This window comes from Lepidochelys olivacea, assembly GCF_965140295.1.
Source record: "Lepidochelys olivacea isolate rLepOli2 genome assembly, chromosome: 6".
Lineage (NCBI taxonomy): Eukaryota > Metazoa > Chordata > Testudines > Cheloniidae > Lepidochelys > Lepidochelys olivacea.
This window is the reverse complement of record NC_140416.1, coordinates 79,681,718-79,709,317: the sequence shown is the minus strand read 5'-3', so window position 1 is coordinate 79,709,317 and position 27,600 is coordinate 79,681,718. Positions and strand designations below refer to the sequence as shown.

At 38.3% G+C, this 27,600-nt stretch overlaps 1 protein-coding gene across 5 annotated transcripts in view; it reads left to right on the top strand.

Annotated features, from left to right (window-relative positions):
* Positions 1-1,161: 1,161 nt before the first annotated feature.
* Positions 1,162-27,600, top strand: part of HEATR5A (HEAT repeat containing 5A) — a 126,296-nt gene continuing 99,857 nt past the window's right edge. The window contains exons 1-8 of one of the 5 annotated variants that reach the window (XM_084630958.1): positions 1,162-1,272; positions 6,533-6,740; positions 10,862-11,094; positions 12,576-12,787; positions 14,939-15,047; positions 15,606-15,755; positions 16,331-16,502; positions 22,016-22,176. In XM_084630958.1, the coding sequence (XP_084487084.1) occupies positions 10,969-11,094; positions 12,576-12,787; positions 14,939-15,047; positions 15,606-15,755; positions 16,331-16,502; positions 22,016-22,176 (930 nt within the window). In that variant the 5' untranslated portion in view covers positions 1,162-1,272; positions 6,533-6,740; positions 10,862-10,968. Of the gene's footprint in view, positions 1,273-1,554; positions 1,674-6,532; positions 6,741-10,861; positions 11,095-12,575; positions 12,788-14,938; positions 15,048-15,605; positions 15,756-16,330; positions 16,503-22,015; positions 22,177-27,600 lie in introns of those variants that run through there. The other 4 variants (XM_084630959.1, XM_084630957.1, XM_084630961.1 and 1 more) reach the window with 4 other exon arrangements.

The following is a 27,600-nucleotide window of genomic DNA, read 5'->3' as shown; positions in this document are numbered from 1 at the left end:
TGGGGGGACCTTGCTATTTACCTCTTTATACTTAAGTTTTTAAAAGGTCCTTGTGCTAGGCACTGTTAGAAAACACAATAAAGGACGTCTTAAGTTTCAGGTCTGAAAATGATGTAGTACTGGCTGGAATCATAGGTTCATATTCCAACAGGGCCACCTGAGGTCTTCAGCATTTTGAAGTAGCTAAATTGAGTATTAAGTAGTTAATATATGATGGGGTTTTGAATAAGACCGTGACAACAAGGTCCTGTCTGTTCCTTTCCCTACACTATTTGCAGTGTGCTGTGGGCCAGTTGCAGGACACTCTCCATCCCAAAGGTAGCTGCATCTCAGAGGTGCTTGTAAAACGGAATCTGTACAGGAGACACCTCTTACCACTCCCGTAAGCAAACTGCTATGCGTCTCTGCCCCAGAGTGTTCCCAGCCATACCAAATACAATTCTGTCCCAATCCCACCACTTCTACTCCAAAACCTCCTCTTTTGAACCACCCGTTGTTGTACACTGGGTGCATGAGACATTTTATTGGACAGTAGGACTGTCGTCCCCCCCGTAAAAGAAAGATGGGGCGGGTTAAAACTCAGCAGATTAAGTAAAATTAAAGCTTCAGAGTAACAGCCGTGTTAGTCTGTATTCGCAAAAAGAAAAGGAGGACTTGTGGCACCTCAGAGACTAAGGTGGTTAGTCTCCACAAGTCCTCCTTTTCTTTTTAAAATTAAAGCGACATTGTATTTTTAAAGCAGCTACGGACTCCTAACTACGGCATCCTCATGGTACCAGACCCTTAGCCCCGGGGATCGGGCCACGCCTCACTGGGGCGTCGCTGTCTCCCTCAGTTCGGCGGCAGGACTTCCACCCCAGGGCCGTCCCGCCTTTCATGCGGCCGGACTGGGGCCGTGCGGAGGTTAGTGGCCGGGGAGCAGCGCTGCAGGGGTCCAGGTAGGGATGATGCCAAGGCCCGCGGCCCCGGGCCGGCGCGGTGCTGAGCATCCCAGTGCGCAGGGGGAGCCCCGGCAGCTCCCCCACGCCCGGCTCTGCCGCGGAGCAGCGAGGCCGCGCCTGCCACAGCGGGCGCTCGATGGCTCCGGACCCGATTGCACGGCCCTGAGCCGCGCCTCCCTCCCCCGCCTCCCTGCAGCCCGGCCTGTGGATTGGCGTCGCCTCCGGCGCTGGAGGAAGCCGGCCGGAGCCGCGGCTTTTCCCGGCAGCACGGCGGCACCTCGCCCTGCGGATCCGGAACGGGAGACTCGCCAGTTAGCTCCGTGCGGGCCAGGTAACCCGAGCCGGCGGAGCTCTGCCAGCCCCTCCCCCGCTGGGGTATGGGGGGCTGAGAGGGGCAGGAGCTCTGCCAGCCCCTCCCCCCAGGCTGGGGTATGGGGGGCTGAGAGGGGCAGGAGCTCTGCCAGCCCCTCCCCCTAGGCTGGGGTATGGGGGGGTCTGAAGGGGCCAGGAACTCTGCCACCCCCGTCCCCCGCCCGCCCCCCATGGGCTGGGGACGGAGTTGAAGGGGGCCGGCGACCTGTTGTGAGAGGCAGCTGGCGGTTCTTGGTCGGGAGGGGTGAGGTGATGCTAAAAACGTGTGTTGAACTCCGGCCAGCTTTCCTGGGCCCAGGAAGGTAGAAGGATGTCTCGACTTCAAAGAGTGATCAGATCCTGTCAGGAACCTCTGTAAAGGTGAGGGCGATGAAAAGGGTCCAGGAGCTTTTCCTAGACCTTTTACCTGCTCTTTCTTTCCAAGCTCAGGGCATGGGTGATAAGTGGAGGCGGTGAAGTCATGCTCGACCTCCACACCCATGTCGGAGAAAAGGACAAGAGTGGCAGAGCTGGCTTATGTATTTCTTTGGGGAAAAGTGTCTGTCTTGCTGGGATTCGGAACTTGCGTGCCCAGAGCCTTGCTGCTCCACACAGAAGAACCTAAGCTAGTGGTTCTCAAACTTTTGTACTGGTGACCCCTTTCACACAGCTAGCCTCTGAGTGCAACCCCCTCCCCCCTATAAACTAAAACCACTTTTTTATATTTAACGCTATTATAAGTGCTGGCGGCAAAGCACGGTTTGGGGTGAAGGCTGACAGCTTGCGACCCCCCCCATGTAATAACCTCACGACCCCCTGAGGGGTCCTGACCCCTTTTTGAGAACCCTTGACCAAGGCAGTCTGATGGTCTGTCACATCAATAACCGTATTTATTTATCAACAGTGAAAAGCAGAGAGAAATAAACCTAACTCCTCTTCCCCTTATAGTTACTGCTGATAAGACTGCTTAGACTGACTTGACAGATAGTCATCTCTGTATGTGTGAAATTCTAACCACAGAGCAGAAAGAAAATGAAATTAAGCTCATTCTTTGCTGGATAGTTTTCCGGGGTTTCCGAGCTTTTTCTGGATTAGTTTCACTAAAGGGAGGAGGATAGAAGTGTCATTTCACGGGAGAGACCGTGCTACTTTATTTTCTATTCCTACTTTCACGTGTACTGAATCCCAAAATGCTTTTATGCAGGTAAGTAATACAGAGGGCTCGAGAAAGAAAGAGGTATTGGCAGAAAAGAATAGGTTTTTACTTGAAATTGAAACAGAATGTGGAGTAGATGAGGTTGATGCCCTGTTTTGTTATAGGTAGGCTGTTACAGATAACAGGCGCTGCAAAAGACAAACACCCCCATGATGTGAGTATGCTAGGATTTGGGAGTGTTTATTTTGGCTTTTTAAAAATATGCCATTGGGGGTAGCAGCATTGGAAGTGCTAGTATAGACAAGGCTCCTGCAGTTGCTGGCGTTTTGAGAACCTCGTCCAGTCTTGCCCAGGGCAGGTCTAAGTGATGCCAGAGTTCTGTACAAGGGCTCCTAATATTTCTTCAGTTTGTGGAGCTTTACCTGTGTGGTGATAGTATGAATTTTGGAGAAGGGGAGAAATTCCTAAAACCCTAGTGTAGTCAAGGCTACAGTGATGAGATTGTTTGTGGGGGGGAGGGGGGGACTTAGATAATAGGGTTGTGATATGCAGGAAGGGATTAGAAAGTGTCAGTGTGTAGATTTAAGGGTATTTGCTTTCTTTTTGATGCTTCCACAATATGAAGCTGGAATTATCCAAGTCTTAAGTAAATAACTGTTTTGTTTTTAAATATCGGGGGAGGGATAGCTCAGTGGTTTGAGCATTGGCCTGCTAAACCCAGGATTGTGAGTTCAATCCTTGAGGGGGCCATTTGGGATCGGGGCAAAAATTGGGGATTGGTCCTGCTTTGAGCAGGGGGTTGGACTAGATGACCTTCTGAGGTCCCTTCCAACCCTGATATTCTATGATTCTATGATTTCTTTAAATTTGGTTGGATTTTATTTTTATTGGGGGATAAAATGCTTTTGGTTATTTAGATCTTTTAAGTTGTAAATGCTGAACCTATGGCAAAAATTGTTTTGCCATTTTCATAAAGATAGATATAAACAATCAGGACATATGTCTGTCTTGTGATTTGTCATGTTTAAGTATTTATAATGAGCTGTATTTAATCAGAAATAAGTTGTGTAGAAATGCTGGATTGTTCCAGTTTTTAATTTATTAATTGATAGTTCTCTTTCTTTTCTTTAAGAATTGTGTTAATTCATTGCTATGATGTTAAGTCTAGAGATATTTTGTATACTTGTGTTTGAATCCTAAATTAAATATTTGCTTTAGGGCCAATAAAATATTTGGATAATTAGCTAGTTTATGTGGCCATTGTGCCAACATTTCAAATCTGTGTACAGCTATATCTGCTTTGAGCTGTTCTAGAATCTTCTTTACGAAGCAGTTATTTTCAATTTCTAGAGAATCAAGTGATGCGTAGTATTGACTAGAGTCCTGATCTTGCATTGTGATGTGATAGGACAGGCCCCTGCAGAGTCCCATTGACAGCATTTGTGAGGAGTCCCATTGCTGGACAGTATATTATGTTTTTCAATCTTTTTGATACCAGGGACCAGCTTGCTGCCTTCCTAAACTGTGTCAGGGAAATCTCAGGGACCGTGTCTGCTCCACACACCGGTTGTTGAGAAACAATCATATCCCAATACAGTTGGAGCCTAGAATACAGCACCTTTAACTTAGAGGTGTGAAGTCCTGAATGATTTTGGTAGAAGTAAATATGGTATTTGAGAATCTTAGGTCCTGATCCTGCAAACAGTTCTATGTGTGTTTAACTTCATGCATGTGACTATAGTACTACTCATGCATCAAATCAAGCATGTGTGTAAGTGTTTGCAACATCAGAGCCTTTTTGAGGTCTTATGGGGTATATACTCAGTAACACAAAGCATAAAAGAATTAATTTTTTCAGTATATGGTGCCTCTGATCTGTTTTGAAATGTTCAGAATCCATATAGGTGACTTTTTCTTTAAAGTTGATTTCATACTGTTGTTTTGATTTTTCTACTGATGCTGAAATACTCAAAATATTAACCTTTACTAAACATTTTATTTCATTTCTTATATTTGTTTGATTGAGTGGAAGCATACATTAAATTCACCCATTTAGCTATTGAATGAGAGAGCAAGAATGAATCACAAAGCTCTGAAAACAGACCATACTTGGACAGGCCAATGCATATCCAGCCATAGCAGCAGCAGTCTGTAATTACATTTTGTGGTTCTGTGCAGTGAGAATTTTAAGGTTTTGTCTACAGAGAAAAGGCACAGCATTGCTGGTTAGAAAGCATAATGCTGAGGACACTGACACCTCCTACGTGATATTAAGGAAAGAGAAGTCAGTGGGATAAAAACTAAATATTTAGAGCTTTCCTTGCAGTCATTCTTTATTTATTTTTGCTTTACCTTATTGCTGGTGTTTAATCAGATTTTTTTGTCTTGGATGCTTTTTCTGTACATAGGTGGGTAATTGTTGTCATACCATTTTGAGCAATCTGAGTTTGCTCTGACTTTGTTTAGACTCATCAAAAATGTGTATAGCGTTGGGATAGGTCTGTTTAAATGCAGTGTTGTCCATGTTTAAATTTCAAATTGTTTTAGCAGCTAGGATGTTGTATTTGTCATTTAAATCAGCAAGATCTACTTCTTATTGATGTGTTAGAATTCTATCCTTTGTTAAATATTTAAACTGGTTGAATCCTATTTATATTATATTATGTCACACTCTTGGCTACCTAAGGATGCAGTCCTGCATTCCTTGTGCAATCTAATCTCCCTTTGAAGTCTGCAGGAGTTTGGTATTTGCAGAGAGGGCAGGATTGGACTCTGAATCTGTTTGGATTTTGGTCTGGTAGATAATGTTTGAGACTAAAATCAGAATACATGCTTTGATGTATTTAGTTAAAAAATTTGGGACAGCATCTGCTGTCAGTTAACAGTCATACAACCTCAATGAAATTGTCCTGTTAGCACATATTTTGACCTATAAGATGAGTATAAACACACTCCACCCAATTTTTATTTTGATGAAAAAGGTTGAGAAGTCACATAGAAGCAGTGTTTCTGTTTTGAAGACTTTATAGATAAGTATCTTTAAGTGCTTAAATTAGGTTTGAGCATTGATTGTCTTGTCATGCAGTTGGCTAAGAAGTAACGATCACCCTATTAAACTTTTACAACAACCCTGCAGGAATAAAATTGATTAGAACTGTTAATGATCACAGACTAAACGCCTGAGGTCGGAAGACCCAATATATTGGTTACATTTCTTAGATTAGTGTTAGAGAACCTAAAGCTTTAAGAAGAAAAATGTTACTGCAAACTAGTTAAAATATTTCTACTTTGGACTTCCCAAGACCTTGCACTGGTGAACAGATACTTGCTATTAGATAATTTGAGTGGCGTTTTGATTTTGGCAGGTTGTTGTGGTTGTTTGTTTTGTTTTTGGTAGCCTGGCTAGGTTGATTTTGATTGTCTAGCTTACAAAATATATGATTAGTTTCAGGTTAGCATCCATTTTTCATTATGGCTGGAATGTGGGGTAGGCATGTAGGGGAGAGTCCATCAGTTTATTGATTGAATATTTATTTTTATACCAAATTTATTGCATACATGTTTCAGAACTTAATGTTCAATATTATTTGTCTGAAAATAATGTGTAGGGTAATATTTATTATGAGTAAGTTACTGCAGCTTTTATGCTTTGCTTTGAATTTTCACTACTAAGCAGAAGCAGTAGATAATGATTTACTAGATCTTTATCTGAATGTAGTATCTAGGCACCCAAATCTTACTTGAATATGAAGAGTCATTACTGTCAACTTCGCAGAGAAAGGCAGCAATGAGTGATCAAATGTTTTTTATTCATAAATAGAAAACCTTCAGGTCTGAAAGGAAATTTGTAAACACTGTAAAATAATCACTGTCTATTAGTTCCCATTATTAATCAGTGATCACTCTTGGAATAGTGGACCATGATTAAAATCTCAATATTTGAGTATGGGAGGTTGGTAGGGATGTTTCATTTGTTTTGAGCAGAAAAAATAAAAACTATCTGTGGAAAAAAATCATAAAATTGCCATTGTTGCTTAGTAATTGAAAATTGCAGTTCATTAATGTCAATATCCTTGTTACACAGTCACATCTGGAGGAAGACAGTAATCAGTGGTAAATCTGGAGTGCTTATTTCGGCAAGGATGTGTTTACAGCACAAGTGGGTTTTCCACCACAGATGAAAGTCCAAAGCTGAGACTCATTATCTGCCCTTACTTGAATTTTACCTTGTCTGTGGCTTAGTCTAACCCTGGAACGAATAATATTCAGATGTTCTTGTTCAGTTGCTAAAGGTAACTTCTCCAAATGTCTCTGACCCTGGTTTACCAATTCTTTTTTCTTTTGAAGAATATAAACAAGTAATGTATTTCACTTTGCTGATGTAAGATGTCGGGTTCTGGAATCTGACCTATTGTTGATTTTTTTTGGTGTTTTGATGCTGTAAACTCTGCACACTGAAATAATTGTGGAATTTATAAATCTGGTGCCCATTCACTAGGAACTTTTCTTCTGGGAATATGTTCTGACTCAGCCTTGCAAAATTCTACGTGCCAAGTTGACAAACAAAATGTCTTTCCATTAACATCTTTGCTATGGTAATGAATGGTGGGTGGGTATATTTTCTGCCTTGTTTAGTAAATCTTCATGACTCTGCAAGGATGTTGTAACTATAAAACGAACTTGACAGCTCATGGTAGAGAGAGCGTATTTAGAATGACGCTGTGATCTAGAGCTGTTTGGGAGATATATTTTGTGAGTTTTTGTTTTGTTTTTTAGCAACATTTTCTGATTGGATCTCCTGCTGACTTGATGTATTATTTATTTTTTTTAACTTACTAAAGATTCTTGTTTAGGATACCACAACTTTGAAATAGCTATCCTTAAAAGTGATATTTTAAAGAACACTTTTGTATTAAAAACAACTTAAGGAACCCCATTGACCAGAAGAGTTGAAAGGCTGTCTGCATGAATCCAGTTGCAAACCCAGGCCCTAAGTTGATAAATGTACATGGTTATTTAGGAGCAAATACAAGAGGACAGTAGACCTAACTCGTTAGGGGGACTCAGTTATTCTGTCTTTATTTACAGAATAACCAGCTTTTTTCCTTTGGCCTGCATGTGCCTTTTTTGTTTGAAGAATAAATATGCTTTCAAAGTGAATTGCATATGTAGCTTGTTTCATTTAATAAAATCTTCATTTTTTTTTTCTCAGTGGGTTTTTCCCAAAATTTTTAAATTCCAGGTTGAGCAAAATCACAACCTTGATATTCCCCCAACCTTAAGGAAATGCCATAAAAGTATACCTGTGTCATATGTGGACACACACTTGTATCCTTATATTATATGGGGTTGAGGTGTTTCTTCGTACATTTGGAAAGTGGGCTAGCACTTTTGAGCATGACTACAATAAAAATAATTAATAATATTAGGATCCAACTTTTCCTTACACCATATGTTGACATCCCACTGTGGAATGTCATTGCCCCATCCCTGATTTTTGTATCCATGCTCCTTTCTGACTCTAGCACCAGCATGTTGCAATAGACATTACATTTCTTCACTACTCTCCTTGCTTGGAAAGCCGTAGATCAGTACCCTCTTCTGATTTCTTTTTCATGTTAGTGGAGTTTCCAGAGGCTGTGAAGGTTCAGAATAAGTGGTAGGTTGTGGCAGGCACACTAGAGGTGTCTGTAGGAAGGGTGTCGTAGATACCCTAAGGTGAGGGGAACCTTCTCATAAATTCAGCCAAAAAAAAGTCTTGGAAGGCTCACAGGATATATTGTTTTGGAAGCTTTGATTACGAAAGGAAAGCATTGGTGTCTAAAAAATGTGAAAAGTCTCCTACCCTCTTGGGTTTAAAACAGTATTCATTCATTCCAGTGTTAGAATTATCCTTGGGATAGCAGGAGTCTGGAAAGATCCACTCATCCTGATCTTTTGCGTCAAAGTCCACTATATTCTTCACAGATGCTTCAGAAACCTCTTAGTCATCTTTGCTAGTACCCTCTTTGTTGACTCATACGTCAGTTCCTCTTTGCTTTTATCATTAGCACATTAAACCAGTTTGAAGATTTTGAAATAATCATATGCATTTGTAATACTTCTTATATGTAGATGCGTATTTCTTTGTGTGTGGGTTTATTTTTGCAAGTCCCATGAAGAAATCAAAGAGCATATCCTTCTAGAATCATAGCCAGGATATTACTTTAGCTGTGGTCTCCCCCCCCCCTCCCCTTTTTGGGGGGGGTTAAAAACAATTGAAAAGTTGAATATAACATAAACAGAGAAAAGAGATTGTGTCATAAACTACTGTAGTGAAATTTATTAAATTTTAGGTGGAATACAAAGAAATAATGTGCAGATCATTTGAATGTTTTATGCAGGAGCTGTTCAGTGTTGTGATTTTTGGTAGGTGCTCTGAGATAGAAACCAGAAGTAACAGTCAGAACTTCTGAAGTTAGGTTTTTGTTGTTGTATTCCATGAGTAGAGCAGTATTTCTTGGTCTTCATGTGCTCTGGGTTTCATATTTTATTGCTGAGTAGTAGGGTTCTTGATATCCTTCATCCAAGCTGACTCGAAGGGGGAGAGACTGGATTTCCATTGCAGAGTGACGCTGCATTTGATAAGAAGTCCCAGGTAGAAGAATCTATTTTTTATTCCTTTGAAGAGATTTTTTTTCAAAATACATTTTATTAATATATTGTTTAATATATGAAAATAAGCTACCCTTTAGCTTAACTATTTTTTTGTATTTTTACAATTTTTTTATACATGGGAATCTTCTTTGACCATTTTGGGATGCCAGATTTTGCAAAGCAAAGGACGCTAGAAATTTGAATTTGAGATCTTTTTGGTTAGCAAAAAACTGCAGCTTGTAATCATCTTTTAAGATGACTTGGAATTGACTGTGGTAGGTGATTTACAAAAGCGTAGCTAGAAACATGCACTGGATGAGAATTAAGGAGATTGTACAAAGACTGTGTGTAGTATTTCCACACTATAACAAAGAAGAAACTTTGCCCAAATATGGAATGAAAAGTTTAATCCTCTAGCTCATGTAGGTTAGAGAAAAATGTAAAGTGGATAAAATTAATTTATATGAATACTCTACTTACAGAGTAAGAATGCTAGCAAGCTGTGAAAGTACATGTAAATAAGCAATTTATATATATATAATTAGCCACTTAAATATTTATTTTGGCTGTGAGTTTCTAGTGTAGTACATTGTCAAGCTGCCTGGTATTTCAGGTATATTTCAAATAATAAATTATATATGACTAATTTCCTTAGGGAGTAAGAGGTGGGCAGAACGTGTTTGAGGGTAATAAAGATAACCTGCTGCTGTACATATGACAAGCTGAGCACTAAATTATTTAGCATTCCTTTGTGCTACCCATTTGCTGCTTGATATATCATTTTACAATACAGTATTGCTGCTGCATAGAAAGAAATGCATGTTCAGCAGTCTTAATGACCTCTGGAAAGGATCATTTGTTTTGGAGTTTAAGATATGACACTAGCATTTTACTGCAGGCTTAAAGAATATTTTTGTTTGCGATAGATACAAAATTTCTTACCAAATCCTATATTTTTGCTTATAAAACCTATGTGACATTCCTGTAGGATAACAAATACATATTTAGAATTGTTTTTTATTAAATTTGTTTTTAATTATGTTTGGAGGGTGGTTAGACCCAAAATGTAGTTTTTGAAGGACTGGTGCAGCAAAGAATCTGGATGCAAGTTGTATTGAATTCATTTCTTATTAATTAACTTGTAAAAATACATTTTTTTAAAAAAGACCATCTCAGAAGTTACTTTAAGAATAAAATTAAGTCCCTATATATTATGGATAGATATATTAGTAGAGTAATGCACCAGGCCTTTATGTGAAATGGGGTTTATATCTAGCCAGGGCATAGATTAACATGAGCTTTAATCTCTGTTTTTATCCCATGATTTTTAGAGCCCGATCAGTGAACTTTACTATAGATTACAAAATTTGTCACAATTGGGCTTGAATGACCATCATTTTTCAGCAGATGCTCAGCAAGGTACCGGAATTTCAAAAGAGACTTGTAGGTGAACTGATAGCTTTGTGAGCAAGCTTACCTGGCATATTCTGTACTATATCTGTCTTTAATCAGCATGTTATATTAGGTTTCACAGTAGCAGCCGTGTTAGTCTGTATCTGCAAAAAGAACGGGAGTACTTGTGGCACCTTAGAGACTAACAAATTTATTTGAGTACTATCAGTCTGTCAGTTCCATGAGCATAAATATCAACAAGTGCAGCCAAATAAAATATTTAATAATATGTGTGTCCATGTGCATTGGTTACTCTTTTACTCTGAAAATTAGTGTTAATATCAGTAAGCTAAGATTGAAATGTGGTATGATTTCTCTTTTTTAGGAGTTCAGTCTTCTGATTCAGTCACTCGAGTTTGATGAGGCGAACCCTGATTAGCTACAGCTCTGAGTGTCTTAATCTGTAGTCTTTGAGGAGAGAGATTTCAAGGAATGGAGCTGGCTCACAGCTTACTGCTTAATGAAGAGGCATATAACCAGCTTGGTGAATTTCAGAAGGCAGAGTTCATTTTTGAATGGTTGAGATTTTTGGAAAAACTTTTACCAGTGACTAGCAGGGTAAGTATAATATAATTGGAAAGAAATAATATTCCTCAGAGAGAACTATTTTTCTCCATATCCCATACTCCTTATACTAGGTGTTCTATAGGTAGGGTTAATTTTAAAGATCTACTTGGATGATAATATTTTAGATCTTCTACGTGATGTTCTTACTGAACTTCAAGCAAACAAAACTTTTTAAAACATTGCAGAGAATTTATGTTCTCTTCCAGTAAAACAGCTCTTTGAATCTGGTGGAAAAAAATATTTCACAAGATTTCATATTTTACAGGTTTAAATGATCAGCCTTTTTGTATTCTTTGTATTTCTGTATATCTGTACTGTTGTGTTTTTTTTAATCAAAACAGTGTGAGAGCTGCTGCTTTTTTGTTTTATCTCCTGTATATACACAGAAAAAAAGTTGAATTAAAAGTCTGTTTAGTGGCCACGTGATAGAATAAATATTACTGCTGCTACTGTTTAGGCAGTAGATCAGTGGTGGTAACCCTTGAGCTGGAGAGCCTCTTCATCAATAAAAGTAGTTGGAGAAATAACTACAATATGATGTTGTGATTGTTGCTTCATGTCCTTGCAGGAGAATGTCAGCATATCATGGCATAATTATTTTGTGGCTCTCTGTAGCTCCATCTGACATATTTCCTCTCTGGTTCCCTTTTTCTTATTGAATGATGGAAGAGTTGGGGTGGGATCCTGCCAACTCTGGCTGCTAGACTTGTCTTGTGTGTGTTCGGTGAGATGGCAATGCCCGTATGATATATACTTTTTTGCTCTGTCTAAGATTAGACTAAAGATCTCTGACAGAAACATAGAACTTTGAGAGCTTTGTGCAGGGTCCCAAATGCGGCATGTGGCTCCAAAGCCAAAGGGTATACATCGCTGATCTAGCTTACTAGTAAATTGATCTAGATAGTAGTCACTTAGGAACTTGGGTAACTATGTTGGAAAATTGTAAAGTGTAAAATTGTAAAGTTACCATTTCTTACTCTTTTAAAGAGAGAATACACAAATTGATATTTCCTTTAACCTCAACACTGTAGTCTAATAGAGGAAAATATTTTCACTAAATTCTGATATTTTTAATAACTGTTAATGTTTTTTCCCAGTGTACATTTTCAATAGTTGTTTTTCTGGAAAGGTGCACTGTTTGTGTGTTCTCTTATGAATTATCTTATCTTTTTAAAGAGAGATGGTGAATGACACACACAACCAATAGGAAGAAATTACAGTTTTGTGTCAGAAGGATTCAGCTGCTCTGATGCTGTTGAAAATATTCCTGGGAATAATACTAGAGAAAAGTGTAGATGTAAGAATCTATAACTGGCTCACATATTTCAGACTGTCTGCCATTCAGTTGAAAAGCTGGGTAAAAAAATTGACTTTATACATTGAGAATGTCAAACTAGTTGAAACAAAGCAATCTGGGGAGAAGTTAAAGATAATCATGCTTTAGTTTAACTGGTTACGAACTTTATTTCCAGGCTGACGTAAGGGAAAAACAGAAGAAACTGGCTGAACAACTAATATCTCTGTTAAATAGTTCACCAGGCCCTCCTACCAGAAGGCTCATAGCCAAGAACCTAGCTATACTTTATAGTATTGGAGACGCTTTCTCTGTTTACCAGACAGTTGACAAATGCAATGAACTCATTCGGAGCAAAGATGATTCACCAAGTTATCTACCCACAAAACTGTAAGTAAAAATCCCCCCAAACCTAGTAATAAGAATAACTGTCTTTTTATATCACATCATGCTAACCTTCAAAGACTTCTGAGCATTAAAAATCAAGACTAAACTAACATGAACACTGAAAGCAAATTCAGATTACACTCCTGCATATCAGAAGCACAGCAATTTTATTTTTGATGTTTCATATGCTTCCTTTAGGATAGAATAGTGAATGATTTAGTTATTTTGTGATATAAAATATATAAAAGTTATATAAAATCCTCATTTCATTTTGTAACTTTTGATGTGCCACTTCAGTGTGATTTCTATCTTTGCCATTTTTGGATAAAAATCTCAGCTCTACTTTCTACATACAGTAGAAAGATCAGTAGTTCACTTTCTACTGACATCGCCAGGTACAAGTTTTGGGGAGGAATTTGAGATGAAAGTCTTAAAACATACTGAAATGGAGGGGAAGATACATTAAAGGGACAAAAAACAGCACAGAATGAGAAGAAAATACCTATTAAGCATTCTAAATACTGTAGATTATATACTGTAAATTTGCTTGCAGTATAACAGTTTAAGAATGTCATGAGAAGTTGGTACTGTCTGGACTTAAGAGTATCAAATATAGAAAATAAAAGCCTGCAATTATGGGAGGGAAGCAGCCCTACCCTGGAGGCAGGCAAGGGAGCTTCATATACCCTGTACTCATGGCTCTTCTGGGTTGCAGCACTTGTGCACAGGTGGAGCTAGTATTTTTATTGCATATATTTGTATTCCATTGAGAAATTCTGCTAATAACAGTGAATTAGTAGGCAACACATTGCTAGAAACTTTTGATTCCTAGGGCCCATTTACATAACCTGTATTTATGTGAGTGATAGGGTAGTAAAATTACTTGTGTGAGTAAATATTGCAAATGGTGTCATTAAATTAAGACAGGTTTCAGAGTAGCAGCCATGTTAGTCTTATGCTCAAATAAATTGGTTAGTCTCTAAGGTGCCACAATTAAATTAAGACTTAGTTCTTAGGGAAATTTTTGTTAACTTCGTCCCTACAATTAAAATTTGAAAGGTATAGGTTTGTTCTTTCTTGACATTAGACTAATTAGAATAGTTTTTTCTTGCATCTGTCAAACAAGCATTCATACAGGACGATGTTACCACTGTACTTTTCATGCCCAGCCAAATCATGGACAAAATTTAAATCTAATCTGTCAGTCTGTAAATTGCTGTAATAAGTCAATCAAGCAATAATGAAGTGGCCTTTGAAGAAAGTGGAATCTTTTTGATGAGAAATGGGAATTTTTCATAATGTATTTTTGTCATTAGGGAATGACTGTTAATCTTAGTTTAAATGAAGAAAAGGAGTACTTGTGGCAACTTAGAGACTAATCAATTTATTTGAGCATAAGCTTTCATGAGCTACAGCTCACTTCAGCGGATGCATACCGTGGAAAGTGTAGAAGATCTTTTTATACACACAAAGCATAAAGCATTGTGTGTATAAAAAGATCTTCTACACTTTCCACGGTATGCATCCGATGAAGTGAGCTGTAGCTCACGAAAGCTTATGCTCAAATAAATTGGTTAGTCTCTAAGGTGCCACAAGTCCTCCTTTTCTTTTTGTGAATACAGACTAACATGGCTGTTACTCTGAAATCATTTTTTGAGTACTGTTTGTCTAGTCCTAATACTCAGCAAAAGTAAACACTGTTAAGTGCTAACTGCAATGCTTGAAAGTATGCAGTATATCAAGTCCGCTTATCACTTATTTCCCCCTGAAATAAACTAATTTTGGAGCGTGTGTTTTTTGGAGGGGGAAGTTGTTCATATTTTCATTTGGTTCTTTCTGTTCCCTCATCAAATACTTGAATAGGTTAGTACTTTGAATTCTGGTACTTGAGTATTTAATACCTTTGGTGCAGGTGTGTGTACCACACTTTTCAAAGACCCATTTTTTCTCTGATGAATTTCAGTAATTCATTTGTATTACAGGACATTTCTGGGAAGTTGTAACACCCAGTTGATTTTTTTTTTTTATTGTTAAAATTTTTTAGACTTGAATTTAAAAAAAAAAATTGAAATAGATCAGCTGATTACTTCAATCCCTCAGCCTCTCCTCTGTTGTTGCATTCATCTTCACAAGTTTGGATCTGCTTTGTTTTAGTGCTGCAGTGGTATGCTTGGGATATTTGTACAAAAAACTGGGGAGAATCTTGGGAAACAGCTTTACTGATACTGTTGGAAATGTGCTTAAAGCAGTGAAGAATGCAGAGGTAAGGAACCACAAGTTTAAAAGATGTTTGCAGATAAAATTAATAGGCTGTGATGACTCTTAGTAGTGTGAAGAACAATGGGACAAGGTGAATGGTATAAAAAAATCACAAAGTTGCTGTAGGTCATGCCATATAGAAACACCATCTGCAAATCCAAAAGAATTGTTAGAGAATTTATCTGTAATAATATCAATTGAGAAGGATGAATCACAATTATTGATAGTCCCCTTCATGAATGATCTTGATAAAATACAGTTTTGTATCGTTCATAAAACAGCTACTCAATTACACTTTTTATTTCAAAGCTCAGTTCATAAAACTATCTTGAATTTTAATATGTATGTTAATCATTTCCAGTAGAACTTAGAAGAATAGGTCTTTTCTTTTGGTTACAAAGGGGTAACAAATTACCTGCTTTAACTCACCTTATCATGAATAGAGCTCTAAAAATAAAAGTTCCAATATATTGCAAACATGTTTAAATAATCTTCATTTTCTTTTTTAGGGTTGTTAGTGTTGTTAAATAATATTTACATTTTCTTCCTTTTGTTTTATTAGTCTCAAGGTCGCTATGAGATCATGCTTAGTTTGCAAAATATATTGAGTGGCTTAGGAGCTGCTGCTACCCCATGTCACAGAGATATTTACAAAGCTGCACGATCGTGCTTAACAGATCGCTCTATGGCAGTTCGCTGTGCTGCTGCTAAGGTAAAGTGGCCCATTAACTAACTGTTTTTAGTAATTAATCTTCTTAAATATATCTGTTTTAAATAGATGATAAAGACAAATTAATTTTGCTGCCTAAAAACACGGAAAAGGTTTGCTTATAATACGCATAATTTTTAATTGCTAAAATGTAAATCTATTCTAAAAATGTGTTCCTAGCAAACAAAAAAAATGCTCCCCAAAAAGTAACTCTGGAATTTTAGCACATAGCAACAATATTGGCGCCTAGTTTTGTTTTCTGTGTATCTGAAGTTATGCCAGGTAGGGTTATTACTTCCAAATGTGATTTAAGATGTTATCATATGTCTCCCAGAAATTGTTAAACTAAGAACAATGAGTAAGTTTAGATTACTTGCATTATCAGACATTGTCCTGGCAGTAAATATTCAGATCCCTTTAATGTCAAGAACTGTACATATTTTTATGGAATCCTCTTATCTTCTATGTGTTATCTTGCAAGCTAAAATGTGTATCAAATGCCTAAATGCTTTTACACAATATCAGAATATATATGGTGAATATATTTTTCTTTCCCCACTCCTCCCCTTTTTGTCTAGTGTCTTCTTGAACTTCAGAAGGAGGCAGTTTTTATGTGGAGCACAGATCTGGATAGCGTTGCAACCCTATGTTTTAAATCATTTGATGGTTCCAATTACGATGTGCGGATAGCAGTTTCAAAGCTTTTAGGCACAGTGTTGGCTAGAGCTGTGACATGTAAACAGGCAACAGGTAAAGCAGATGTTTTGTTTTTCAGTAAGAATTTAGCAAACTTATCTTAGTTCTGTAAGTCATATATAATCCATAAATAAAGGCTTAGATCAAAATGCAGACACCAGATACTTTGTTTAAACAAACTAATCATACCACTCTTTTGCTGCATTTTACAGCATTTTATAATGGTGATGTAGCCCTGTGTTTTTTAGTTGGATCATCTACTTTTGCAATAATAAACCCCACAAATTTGGGGGAAATTTACTTGGAAATACTATTTAGTTCCATATGCATATCTACTCCTCAGAGGGTGAAGGGATTTTCAGCTACGTGAAGGTGGAATGTGGCTTTGTAAGGGCACCAAGCCCCAGGATCTGTGGGGAAGTCTGGTTATATAACTCCATAGATTTTGGGACATCCGCTCAGAGTGCCTGTCCTTCAGACTCATTAGTAGCATGTTTCTCATATGAGCTGACAGTGACACCTGGCAACAACTGCATGTTCAACCTTTTTTGCTTCTTGAATGGTAAAAGTTCTAGAGAGTTACTGCTCCTCTGTGTAGTGTTTAACATTGGATTGATTTTTTTCATTGGTTTACCAGGGCACAACGTTGCCTAGAATGGCTTGTTGCTGTATCTTTTCCTTTTCAGCTAGCCATGCCACCTGAAATCAAACATAGTCCCAACTGTGTAGTTGACTGAGTTTTAGTCACACAGAACTCCTAGCTGTGTTCATGTGGAGACCCTCTTGCCCTCTGAGGAAAGACTAGGGATCATAGACATCTTCTCTTTCTTTTCCCCCACCCCCATCAATCCTTCAGTTTTACCAGTCAGATATGGGAGTACAGCTGAGGAGCACTCTTTTTGGGGAGCATGTCCATAGTATATAAGCTAAAGCAAGTCATTATGGTTTTCGTTGTTGCCCAGCCCATTAAATTTTATGTAACAATAATTGAATTAGTTTTCTTAAAACAAAAACTGTTTTCTTGACTTTTGAGGAATTTTAAATAGAGATGATATAAATGGAACCTGAAATTTTTTAGGGAGCATGTATCTGTTTCAGCTGAGTATGGACAAGCAGATTGTTGAATTAGCTCACTTAAGAGGCAGTTTCAGTGCCTTCACCTAGATTCCAAATGCACGATTCTGTAATCTGAGCGCTGAGTCACATAAGATGTTAAGTAATATTCCTATAATAAAACATCCGCATAGTTAAAGCTTTATCAATTTATTCCAACAAATCCACATTTAAATCCTCAAAGTCTTTCCAGATGGAAGGTCTATGGGGAAAAGGCGATACAATTCATAGCTGGTATAGTATACAAGCAAACTAATCATCAGTCCCATCAGGTCAAGAGGTAGTTGTAGATCCTCATTCAGTTCTTCACGGTGTTCTGTGTTTTCCTTGGCATCCATCATATTGTTGGGTTTTTTTATTGTTGATAATGTGGTGTTAGAAGAATGAAAAATTTAAATTCATCCTATACTCACTGAATGTAACAGGATGGAGAGCTGAATACATGAGCCCACACTCTGATCTACGCTCTTGACTTCAGAAAAGGCCTTAAGTGTCATGAGTTAGGGTAGGAATGTAGCCAGGGAAATCATGAGAGAACTTGATTTTAATTAAGACTAAATTAGAAGCTTTCAGTATTTTGAAACTGTGTGTGTGTGTGTTTTTATATATTCACTCTCCCTTCTCAACAAGCTTATTTATGGATTATTTGACTGCTAAATACCATGTTAAAGAGAACAACTGAGTTAGAATCATACAATCATAGAATATCGGGGTTGGAAGGGGCCTCAGGAGGTCATCCAGTCCAACCCCCTGCTCAAAGCAGGATCAGTCCCCAACTAAATCATCCCAGCCAGGGCTTTGTCAAGCCTGACCTTAAAAATACCTAAGGAAGGAGATTCCACCACCTCCCTAGGTAACTCATTCCAGTGTTTCACCACCCTCCTAGTGAAAAAGTTTTTCCTAATATCCAACCTAAACCTCCCCCACTGCAACTTGAGACCATTACTCCTTGTTCTGTCATTAGCTACCACTGAGAACAGTCTAGATCCATCCTCTTTGGAACCCCCTTTCAGGTAGTTGAAAGCAGTCATCAAATCCGCCCCCCATTCTTCTCTTCCGCAGACTAAACAATCCCAGTTCCCTCAGCCTCTCCTCATAAATCATGTGTTCCAGTTCCCTAATCGTTTTTGTTGCCCTCCGCTGGACTCTTTCCAGTTTTTCCACATCCTTCTTGTAGTGTGGAGCCCAAAACTGGACACAGTCGTCCAGATAAGGCCTCACAGAATCTTGAATAGAGGGGAACGATCACGTCCCTCGATCTGCTGGCAATGCCCCTACTTATACATCCCAAAATGCCATTGGCCTTCTTGGCAACCAGGGCACACTGACTCATATCCAGCTTCTCGTCCACTGTAACCCCTAGGTCCTTTTCTGCAGTACTGCTGCCGAGCCATTCGGTTCCTAGTCTGTAGCGGTGCATGGGATTCTTCTGTCCTAAGTGCAGGACTCTACACTTGTCCTTGTTGAACCTCATCAGATTTCTTTTGGCCTAATCCTCTAATTTGTCTAGGTCCCTCTGTATCCTATCCCTACCCTCCAGCATATCTACTTCTCCTCCCAGTTTAGTGTCATCTGCAAACTTGCTGAGGGTGCAGTCCATGCCATCCTCCAGATCATTTATGAAGATATTGAACAGAACCGGCCCGAGGACCAACCCTTGGGGCACTCCACTTGATACCGACTGCCAACAAGACATGGAGCCATTGATCACTACCCATTGAGCCCGACAATCTAGCCAGCTTTCTATCCACCTTATAGTCCATTCATCCAGCCCATACTTCTTTAACTTGCTGGCAAGAATACTGTGGGAGACCGTGTCAAAAGCTTTGCTAAAGTCAAGGAACAACACGTCCACCGCTTTCCCCTCATCCACAGAGCCAGTTGTCTCATCTTGGAAGGCAATTAGATTAGTCAGGTGTGACTTGCCCTTGGTGAATCCATGCTGACTGTTCCTGATTACTTTCCTCTTCTCTAAGTGCTTCAGAATTGATTCCTTGAGGACTTGCTCCATGATTTTTCCAGGGACTGAGGTGAGGCTGACTGGCCTGTAGTTGCCAGGATCTTCCTTCTTCCCTTTTTTAAAGATGGACACTAGATTAGCCTTTTTCCAGTCATCCGGGACTTCCCCCGATCGCCATGAGTTTTCAAAGGTAATGGCCAACGGCTCTGCAATCACATCCGCCAACTCCTTTAGCACTCTCGGATACAGCGCATCCGGCCCCATGGACTTGTGCTTGTCCAGCTTTTCTAAATAGTCCTGAACCACTTCTTTCTCCACAGAGGGCTGGTCACGTCCTCCCCATGCTGTGTTGCCCAATGCAGTAGTCTGGGAGCTGACCTTGTTCGTGAAGACAGGGGGAAAAAAAGCATTGAGTACATTAGCTTTTTCCACATTCTCTGTCACTAGATTGCCTCCCTCATTCAGTAAGCGACCCACACTTTCCTTGACTTTCTTCTTGTTGCTAACATACCTGAAGAAACCCTTCTTGTTACTCTTAACATCTCTTGCTAGCTGCAACTCCAGGTGTTATTTGGCCTTCCTGATTTCACTCCTGCATGCCCGAGCAATATTTTTATAGTTCTCCCTGGTGGTTTGTCCAATCTTCCACTTCTTGTAAGCTTCTTTTTTGTGTTTAAGATCAGCAAGGATTTCACTGTTAAGGCAAGCTGGTTGCCTGCCATATTTACTATTCTTTCTACACATCGGGATGGTTTGTCCCTGTAACCTCAATAAGGATTCTTTAAAATACAGCCAGCTCTCCTGGACTCCTTTCCCTCCTCATGTTATTCTCCCAGGGGATCCTGCCCATCAGTTCCCTGAGGGAATCAAAGTCTTCTTTTTCTGAAGTCCAGGGTCCATATTCTGCTGCTCTCCTTTCTTCCCTGTGTCAGGATCCTGAACTCAACCATCTCATGGTCACTGCCTCCCAGGTTCCCATCCACTTTAGCTTCCCCTACTAATTCTTCCCGGTTTGTGAGCAGCAGGTCAAGAAGAGCTTTGCCCCTAGTTGGTTCCTCCAGGAAATTGTCCCCTACACTTTCCAAAAACTTCTTGGATTGTCTGTGCACTGCTGTATTGCTCTCCCAGCAGATATCAGCGTGTTTGAAGTCTCCCATGAGAACCAGGGCCTGCAATCTAGTAACTTCTGTGAGTTGCCGGAAGAAAGCCTCGTCCACCTCATCCCCCTGGTTCGGTGGTCTATAGCAGACTCCCACCACGACATCACCCTTGTTGCTCACGCTTCTAAACTTAATCCAGAGACACTCAGGTTTTTCTGCAGTTTCATACTTGAGCTCTGAGCAGTCATACTGCTCCCTTAAAACAGTGCAACTTAATACAGTGCAACTCCCCCACCTTTTCTGCCCTGCCTGTCCTGCCTGTTAAAGAAAACTGCCATATTTTTTCAGTTTCAGAAAAATTACTGTCTTTTGTAATAGACATTATCTATAGAATGAATAAATTTGCCTTATTTTCTTCTTTACCCCTTATGGTCAGTGTGGTCATAACTGCCTAATCTTAGCACTTAAGGGATGGGTGCCTGAGAAAGATAGCAAAAAGAAAAGGAGTACTTGTGGTACTTTAGAGACTAACAAATTTATTTGAGCATAAGCTTTCGTGAGCTACAGCTCACTTCATTGGATGAGCTTTGTCAGAAATGTCAAGGTTAGTCACCTATTGCTTTCACTGTTAGTGTTTTCATTTTTAAGTTCAATATTATCTTAAGAATTTTAGGGTATTAAGTGTCTTATCAAGTATACGAGAGAGAAAGAATGAATTTTTGTGCTCTTGGCCTTACCACCTGTTTTGTCATGAAATTAAATCCCACAGTTCATCTGTCTCTCTCAGGGGGCCTGCTGTTTCACTTTTAGCATTAAATTTTTCTTTTGAATGACTATGAGAATTCTTCTAATGGAAGGAAAGATGTAGGAGAGATGTTAGATGACCGCTCTTGCAGAGTGGAATTGCCTAGCTGACGTGTTTAGCACACATGCCTCAAAGTGTATCTTTAATATAATCAGACACAGAACATGAACATATTCAATAATTCCCACGATCAGTAGTGACAAATTTAAGGTAAGGTGGTTTTGTTGTTTGCAGACCCTGATGCACTAAAATGTTAAGATCTTGATTTGATTAATATCTAAGAACAAGTGGTTTCTGCTGTGCTATTTTTAGAAAAATTGAGCAGCAAAATGTTTATTTTGAAGCAGTTCTGGATTTAGGATGGCAGTTACTTCCATGTATTTCTAGGTCATGTTCATCAAAAGGGCTTCGAATCCTCAGAGCTTTGATTCTGGTTCTGTTATGAAATTTTGCTTTAAATATTTGGATTTACTAATGTAGTTGGGAAAGATTAATTGGTATTCATCACAATTTTTTTTAAGATGCAAAGAAGTTGCAACTGCCCTTTACAGAGGTGTTTTTTTTTTTTTTAAAATACATTTATGCTTAGCATCCACCCGGCAAAATGTTCGCAAAATTTCTCTGGACGAAGCCATGGAACTACTAGGAACAGGCTTTCTGCGTGGGAGTTCTGGATTTCTCCAAGCCGGTGGGGATATACTGAAAGGAATCAGTTCTGTCAGCAGAGATATTAGAGTTGGCGTTACTCAGGTTTGCATTATATGTTGTTTCTCTAATATTGCTGTGCATGTTTTTAAAAAGCTGTTAGTTTTGTTGTTTTGTATACTTGTTTACTGTTTGTGACAATAAATATGAAATAAGATTTTAGTGTACCATAGTATGATCCATATCTTGATTTATACTGAAATTAATAGTACACAACAAAAATTACATGAATGTCGATAACTCATCTCCTAAGGCATCTCTATATTTTAGTTGAATTCCAAATGTAACCTTCTATTTACTATTTTTTGGAAATTGTTAGGAGTAAATTTGTATGGGTTAAAGCTACAAATAATATAACTTACTGAGTGTTCTGGAGTCCTTTCCTCTTAGTATAATTTTTATATTTAAAATTTGAGGAATACATTATTTTATGTTCTTGTGGCTTTTTAAAATTATTTTTTAAGAGTTTTAAATTGGAATCTGTCTCCTGATGTATAGTGAAATACGCATTCTCATAGTGCCAGTATTAGAGAACATTCAAAATGTTCTCTTGCTTTCTCTGTTAATTTGGCTCATACTCAGGTTGAAAAAGTGGTTCTGCTCTGAGAAGTGATTGTAAGAAAGGCAGCATCTTATTCATTACATCTGATCATTGTAGGTATACAGGGTCATTGCTGCTTGCTATAGTAACAGAAATAAGATTTTACTTTTCTACTACTTCTAGCTCTGCAGACCTAGTGCTGCTCAGAGGATGTGAGATGGATTGTATTCTTTCTTGTGCATCATAAACAGAATTATTTTCATACACCTATATTTGGTGATCCTTAATCAAGCAATACTCCCATTCCCTTTAATAAGAGGTTATTGGAGTTTTCTTCCTCTTATGAATAGTGTGGTCATAATTACCGGATCTTAGTACTTTAGTAATGTGTGCCTGAGAAAGATAGGTAGAGCTTTGTAAGAGACGTCAAGGTTTGTCACCTGTTGCTTTCCCTGTTACTGTTTTCATTTTTCAGTCAATATTCAATCAGTTATTCCCCTTAACTGCTGCTAAGAATGTCCTGTGGAATCTGAAAGACTACACTCTTTCCAAGCCTCCTACCCTTCTGAAGGGGGCCTGGATAGATGAATCCGTTTTCTACTCTCATCAGCTCAAAGACAGGACCTTTTTAATATTGTGTCACCTCCACTATGGGGGACACAGTTCAGAACATTGGCAGCTGAACTTCCTCTATCAAATCTCTTGTATGAGCGTCATAGAAAGGGGTTAATAAGCTATACGTTGTTGTATTGAGTCTAATCCCTTGATAGTCCTTCAGCATTTTGATGGCCAGGTTGTGGGTTGGGTTGTGCATTTAATGTCTACACACACATCACCCTTAGACCATATCAGTTAAGAGGAGATCCTTGGAAATTACGGGATCTTTGATAACCCTTAAACTCGTGAGAAATAAGGAGTGGGGAGTAGAATTCAGCGAGAAGTTGATCCCTATTGACAGTTTTTGTTACATGGCTCCGGGATGATCTACAGAGACATCAGCAAGAGGGATGGTGCTTCTGGTGGTAAATAGAAGATACAGGGGCCAGAGCATAAGGCGCACCATGTTAAAAGTATTTTTTTCAAATAATGACAAAATTAGTCTGTTGCACTGAAACTTGTTGAAAAAGCTTTTAAATTTAAAGTCTCGCACACTTCTTTAAAATGTGAAAGTAGTGAATCAAGCAAAGATCTGGTCTACTCACAGACTAGTACAGTTAAAGCAATACAATATTTTTGTGAAGATAAAACCTAAGTAATTCTGTATAAAACAGTGCTCATAAATTACAAAGTTGTTGAATAGTTGCATTTTACAACATGTAATAATAAAAGTATAGATTATAAATTATTGAAAATTGGAGCACTTCAGAGATAACTCCTAAAATACTGGGAAATATTTTGTATTCAAGAATATTTAGTATTTTTAGAGCACAAAGCAGTTTTTTGTGTACAGACAGTAAACTGTACTTTCACTTGCCAAGTAAATGTTCTTGGTAAATACAAAGCTCCTTACAAATTCAACACAATACGTTTGCTAAGTGAGTTGAGTTCATCATATATAATTTAAAGTATGAGGGGAGGTTGGAATACCTTGGGATGAATTTTGAGGGCTATTAAAGTTATTGTCTGACAGTGCTGCAATGTGTGTTTATATATCTGTCAACAGTAATTTAGGAAATTGTCAGTCATCTTACTACCACACTGCCTCTCCATATTATCTTAATCCTACAGTTCCCATATCTGTTCTGCTGTTCTTGTTGTCATAAAATATATATTCTGTTTTTGCCACAGTCCGGTGAAAACTTTCCTTAAGTTGTGGCATTCCCACTACATTATTGTTTTTTTTATCCTTCCCATAAAGTCTACCCCTATCTCTAACTTAATCTACATTAATACCCATGAAAAACTTTACGTGGTTTCTTTTGACTTTCATGTTTTTAGACATCTGGCATATGTATTGAAGCCATTTATAATATTTGTCTTGCCTTTCTAAAATTGAGGAAAATTCATCTTTACATTTAAATGTGACTGTTTTGTTTTACTAAACAAAGTGCTTTTAAGTGCCTCAAGGAATATATTTTTGATTGGCTGTGCAGCACTTACGACAAATTGAGTTGTGTGGCCAGTCCTCGACATTAAGTACATTCAGTACAAAGTCCCTAGTCTTTAGTGCTTGTACTACAATAGCATCAGGGGATCACATTGGGATCAGGGCCCCGTAATACTCAGTGCTGTACAAACATAAAATAAGACAGTTCCTGCCTGAAAGAGCTTGAAGTTGAGAACTGACGTTATAAACGTATGGTGCTGATGTTTATTAAACACAGGTAGTATTTTTTTCTCCTGACACCCACATTTCAAGAGCCATATTTCAGTAGCATTAAATAAGCTTCTGAATCTGTGCCCAAAATTATGCCAAGAAGTTTGTGTGCAAAGTTTTGCAAGCCCAGACTTGTATTTTTATGTGCAAACAGAATGTAGACGTGTGTAAGCAAGTTTTGCATATGGATCTCTGTGTCCCTTGTTCAAAAATGTAACCCTGAAGATTTTAAATAACTCTTTTTAAATGTAAAAAGAACTTTAACAATTGAGACTTCACATCCAACATAGATTTAAGAAAACATTTGTGTTTTCTGGTTACCTAGAGGGTTATAACTCATAAATTCCAAATCCTGAACATTCAATTAAATTCTCCTGAATATGCACATCTGAATCATTCTGTTCAATCCCCATCAGCAAAAAAACTTTAAGAATAGATGCCCATACTCCAGTTTACTATAACTGCTGAACAGTAGATATTGAAACAATTTTAAATCATGATGATAAATTATCTGATATTTCGAATTAAAAGGTTAGGTGCTATGGTTTAGTGATTAGTATGTGGGATTAGGAATAGGGAGATGTGTTCTAATCAGAATCATAGAATATCAGGATTGGAAGGGACCTCAGGAGGTCATCTAGTCCAACCCCCTGCTCATACATACTAATAATTTATGAAAATAAAATTGTTGACTCTGCGCATTTTTTTACATTCAAAAGGAAAGGAAATATAGTAGATTTAAGTCAAAGTAGGTTACAGTAAATATAGAAATTGTTTTCAATTCATCCCACTTGCCCTGTCGTTCCTCAAATAGTCTAGTTGTTATAATAATAGACAGTTAATTGCTCCATTTATCTCAATTTATTCTGGTTAACCACATTTCAGTAGTTGGTGTTTGTTTTTGCAAACATACTGATGAAATTGATTTCATCTGCCATTGTTTTACTACGGGACCTTGGACAAGTTCATTTAGTTACCCTATTCCTCAGTTTTCCCATCTCTAAAGTGGAGATAATACAATGGTGTGTTGTGAGACTTAATTAATATCTGCCAAGTGCTTTTAGATTGGAGGAAGAAAAGCAATATAGAGGTACAAACTAATATACTCTTTAGTTAGCGTTTTCCTTCTCTGCATCCTCAGGTAAAATGATGGGTGTCATAACTATAAAGGGAAGGGTAACCACCTTTCTGTATACAGTGATATAAAATCCCTCCTGGCCAGAGGCAAAATCCTTTCACCTGTAAAGGATTAAGAAGCTAAGGTAACCTCGCTGGCATCTGACCCAAAATAACCAATGAGGGGACAAGATACTTTCAAATCTGGAGGTGGGGGGAAAAAGGCTTTTGTCTGTCTGTGTGTATACCTTTGCCGGAACAAATCAAGGATGCAAGCCCTCCAACTCCTGTAAAGTTAGTAAGTAATCTAGCAAGAAAATGTGTTAGGTTTTCTTTAGTTTGGCTTGTAAATTTGCTGTGCTGGAGGGAATGTGTATTCCTGTTTTTGTGTCTTTTTGTAACATAAGGTTTTGCCTAGAGCGATTCTCTATGTTTTAAATCTGACTGCCTGTAAGATTATCTTCCATTCTGATCTTACAGAGTTGTTCTCATATCTTTTTTTGGTTCTTCTAATAAAGTTCTGTTTTTTAAGAATCTGATTGGGTTTCTAGGATCCTAAGAAACGCAAGCTGGTCTGTGCTCAACTTGTTTATTCTCAAGCCTCCCCAGGAAAGGGGGTATAAGGGCTTGGGGGGATTGCTGGGGGAAGAGGAACTCCAAATGGTTCTTTTCCCTGTTTCTTTGTTAAAGCGCTTGGTGGTGGCAGCATACTGTTCAAGAACAAGGCAAAGTTTGTGCCTTGGGAAATGTTTTAACCTAAGCTGGTAAAAATAAGCTTAGGGGGTCTTTCATGAGGGTCCCCACATCTGTACCCTAGAGTTCAGAGTGGGGAGGGAACCTTGATAATGGGAAACCTGCATACTGACGAACTGTAGTACTTAACAAATTACAACATAGAAAGGAAGTTGTTATAATCAGACATGAGGCAAAATATGCATGGGTTATTGCTATTTTTATAGTGAACGTTGTTCATTGCATTCATATATATACTCACATTTTTATGTGCTTGCTTTTCATGGTGATGGCAAATATGTGCATATAAAACATACAGTTGTTAACCATTTGTAAAGAACTCTATTATGCAGCAAGATAAATGATTTTGTGGTGATTAGATTTGTAAAGTGGCTCTGCATTCTTTCTTTTGGTTGTTTGTGACATCTGTAGCCTTTGTATGAGTCCTCTGTTGCAAGACAAACAACTAAAATTCATTAAAATGAAGAGCTGTGCCTTATGTCTGCAAATATTCCCTAAATCTAGGCCAGCAAAAACAAAATTCTCTTAGGGATATGGGTTATAGTTTTGTAACATCGTGGTTCTTAAAATGCATTCATACATTAAATTTGGGCTCCATGTGCAGAATTTTAAATAGCTGAAAGCTGTTGTTCAGGGAGGTCAAACACAATGTTTTACATAACAAGTGCCTGTTCAGGGTAAACTGGCACTTCTTACACACTGAAATGAAATAAAATAGACAAGCATCTTGAATTAACTTGCA